The sequence below is a fragment of the Fundulus heteroclitus genome, chromosome 13, assembly GCF_011125445.2.
Source record: "Fundulus heteroclitus isolate FHET01 chromosome 13, MU-UCD_Fhet_4.1, whole genome shotgun sequence".
NCBI lineage: Eukaryota > Metazoa > Chordata > Actinopteri > Cyprinodontiformes > Fundulidae > Fundulus > Fundulus heteroclitus.
In genome coordinates this window covers 24,157,113-24,160,610 of record NC_046373.1, presented here as the reverse complement: position 1 = coordinate 24,160,610, position 3,498 = coordinate 24,157,113, and the positions used below count along the sequence as shown (strand labels likewise).

At 42.1% G+C, this 3,498-nt stretch overlaps 1 gene segment (V, D, J or C); it reads left to right on the top strand.

Annotated features, from left to right (window-relative positions):
* The first annotated feature begins 947 nt into the window (after nucleotides 1-947).
* LOC118565445 lies at nucleotides 948-3,162 on the top strand. The segment is given in 3 exon segments: nucleotides 948-974; nucleotides 1,768-1,819; nucleotides 2,697-3,162. Coding segments are annotated over 3 exon segments (411 nt in total).
* The last annotated feature ends 336 nt before the right edge of the window (nucleotides 3,163-3,498 follow it).

The window sequence follows — 3,498 nt, the reverse complement described above, 5'->3', positions numbered from 1 at the left end:
TAACCTTACGGGGTCCAAGTTCGGAGGGGCAGAGTTGACTGAGCCGAAGGGAATGAGCTGACAGGCCGACGACGCCTGGGGCTTTCAGTGTCCTTATCCAAAATACAGTCCGGGGTCGGAATTCAGTGGGCAGTCCAATAGGGCAATCCGTGAGCGGGATCCGGTCTGGGTCCAGTAACGGGCAGGGCTCAGAAGTTAAAGGCTTAGTCAGGCTCGGTACTCACAGGCGGGTCAAGGTCCGGTTCACAGGAAATCAGTCCGAGGGGATTCGTCCAGAGAGGAGTCAGGCAGGTTCAGAGACGGGAGGCGGGTCAGGTCTAGTTTCCAGGCGGTCAGGCAGAGACAGGACAGGGTCGGGCAGGCTCGGAGACAGAGAACAAAACTGGTCGGTAACAGACAGGCAATCAGGTGAATGCTGGAATATTCTTACCACACTGGCTTGAGGATACTCTGGCACTGATGGCTGATCTGAGGGCCGTTGATATAGTGGTGGGAACAGGTGGAACTGGTGAACGCTGATTGCAGAGGGAATTGGAAACTGGGCAGGTGTGACGAGAGGCTGAATTAGACCGGCATCAGTGCTGAGATCATTACAATTCCATTAAAATTTGTTCTGAGATGCTATGTACACTGCATATACTGTATATGAAACTGCAAAAGTTTGGACACCAGCGCTATTCCACTGTTGCACCAATGTAAATCAGTTAATCATGCATGCAGACGCTCTGTGTGCCCTGATGAAGGATCACTCACCTCAGCATGCCAAAAGCCTGCAGCCACGCCATTGGATGACTGTCCACCTACTTTCTGATCATCCCTAATTATATCAACATGTAGGAGAACTCCATTTAAAGTCCCTACTCTCAGTCCTAGACTGACCAAGAGTAGGCCAATTTCCACCAGCATCAATAGTGGTCGTTGTTCACCCTGTTCTCAATCAATCCGGTATGAAGATCATGTTATTGTCTTACATGGTAAATGTGGAAAAAGTTTATGCTGGATGTCCTTCCTAATGCAATTCTCTGCATTTATCCAGGCTTATGACCGAGCTCTGAAAAGGACACTGTGTCCCTGTGAGGCTGCATTGCATTGAAAAGTAGTTTAATAGTAGTAATTTATTAAATTATTAATCTAAACTCTTTTCCTTAGACTAACAACTGTTGATATACAATAACGTTTTTGAGAAGATAAAACATGTTAACATTATTTATAATTCTATGTGCTGTAAATGAAAGTATGAATTAATAATAGTGATTCATAATATATAATTATGATTGTCTTACATCTAGGTTTAGAAGATCTGAATATGACAGAGGCAGCAGATTTTATTGATGAAGTTTGTTTTCATGAAAGTGAGTGAGCCGTGTCTCTCTAAAGTCAGAGGTTTTTGTACGGCGGCTCAATGAGTTTGTATCACTGTGGTGGACTTTTGGTGGAGGAACCAGACTGGAGTTTGGAAGTAAGTCAAATTTAAAGCTACTCTTTTATAAACAAAATTCTTGCTTTGGATATATTGTTTTCAAATAAAACCTGGAAAAAGGATGTATATTTTCTGTTTCAAACACACAGAACATTTAGAAAAATAAAAAAGTCATTCTGTGAACTAAAATCTGAAATCTGAATTTGTAGATAATTAGGATCTGCTTAAGGGTGAAACAAAGACAGAATTTATAGGTGTTTTATCTAAATTGTAGGTTTAGTTTAGTCTAAAGTCAGAGAGCCGTGTCTCTCTAACAGTCAGAGGTTTTTGTACGGCGGCTCAATGAGTTTGTATCACTGTGGTACACGTTTGGTGGAGGAACCAGACTGGAGTTTGGAAGTAAGTCACATTAAAAGCTTTTATTCAGTAATAATTGACTATATCTCACTTTGATAAAGGACGAGACTAAATCGTGATAATTTTGGTGGATAATCTAAGGCTGACGGTTTAGTTTAGTCTGAAAATTTATGGAAACTTTGTCTTTCTGCAGTCAAAGGTTTCTGTACAGCAGCTCAATCAGTTTGTATGTCTGTGGAGGACTTTGGGTCGTGGAATCAGCCTCGGTGAATGCTTGGATATTTTTAGTTATAGTTCTGTGCCCTGTTTAAAGTAGAAACTATATTTTTGTTTTCGTTATTTTCTTATACTGTGTTTTAAATACGACCATGAAACAGAGGTTAAAGTTTAAAGCAACACTGGAAGTAAAATGTCAACAATTTGTAGAGTAATCGTTATGACAATAAGGATCAGTCGTCCAAGAATAAACCTTTTGTTACTGAGTTATTTGAAGCATAATCTTAAAGTACTGATAACAGACATGAGAAAACTTCTGATATTGATCAGAGCTTCTGAACAGTTTAAATTTCTAAGATGTTTTACTAAGTGATAAATAGAACTGTAAACAAATATTTATTCCATTTTTAAAGAAAATTAAAACCGAAGTTATTTTGAATGTAAGGTAAAAATGCAATATAATGGTTGTGAGTCAGTACTGATACATTTTAGTTCAAACTGTATTCTGAGTCTTCCTGAGCTGATATGCATGAACAATTTTGAAAGGGAAGTGAAACAGAGTGTGAGCTGAGTGGCTGTTAGAGCAGAAAGACATCTGTCAGAAAGTTCTTTATGGAAAACATCAACTCTAACAGGACAAGAGTTGAAAATGACTGTTGTTAGATTCTAGTTCCTGTCCTCTAACCTGATTGGTGTCTCCTAGGTGATGCCCGTCCCACCCTGACGGTGCTGCCCCCCTCCAGTGAGGAGCTGCAGCAGGGGAAGGCCACCCTCATGTGTCTGGCCAACAAGGGCTTCCCCTCAGACTGGAGTCTGTCCTGGAAGGTGGACGACAGCAGCAGCAGCAGCAGCAGCTGGGAGCAGAGCAGGAGCCCCGGGGTGCTGCAGAAGGATGGCCTCTACAGCTGGAGCAGCACCCTGAGGCTCCCTGCAGACCAGTGGAGGAAGGTGGGCTCTGTGACCTGTGAGGCCACCCAGGGCTCCCAGACTGCAGTCACACAGACGCTGAGGAAAGACCAGTGTTCCCAGTCCTGACCGCACTCTCTGAGACACTGATATTGGCTTTAATCTGTGACTGCTCTCACTTTTTCTCTCCTGATTATTCTCTAGTTTCACTCAATCATCTTTGCTTTGTCATGTTGGTCACTATTCAGTAATAAAGATTTACTTATCAACTCCTGGTCTCCATCTACTTTCTTAATGAGTTAAAAAGTTTGCTTAAAGACACTAATTTTAATTTTCATGTCATAAATAACTATTTTATTATCCATCCAGACACTAGGATTGACATTTTTTAACATAAAATATTTATGCAATTCATAAACATTTATTGAATTTTCTTTATTATTTTGGTAACGTCCATCCATCTATCGTCTTCCACTTATCCGGGGTCGGGTCGCGGGGGTAGCAGCATCAGTAGGGAGGCCCAGACGTCCCTCTTCTCAGCCACTAGGGCCAGCTCCTCCGGGGGAATCCCAAGGCGTTCCCAGACCTGTGAGGCCACC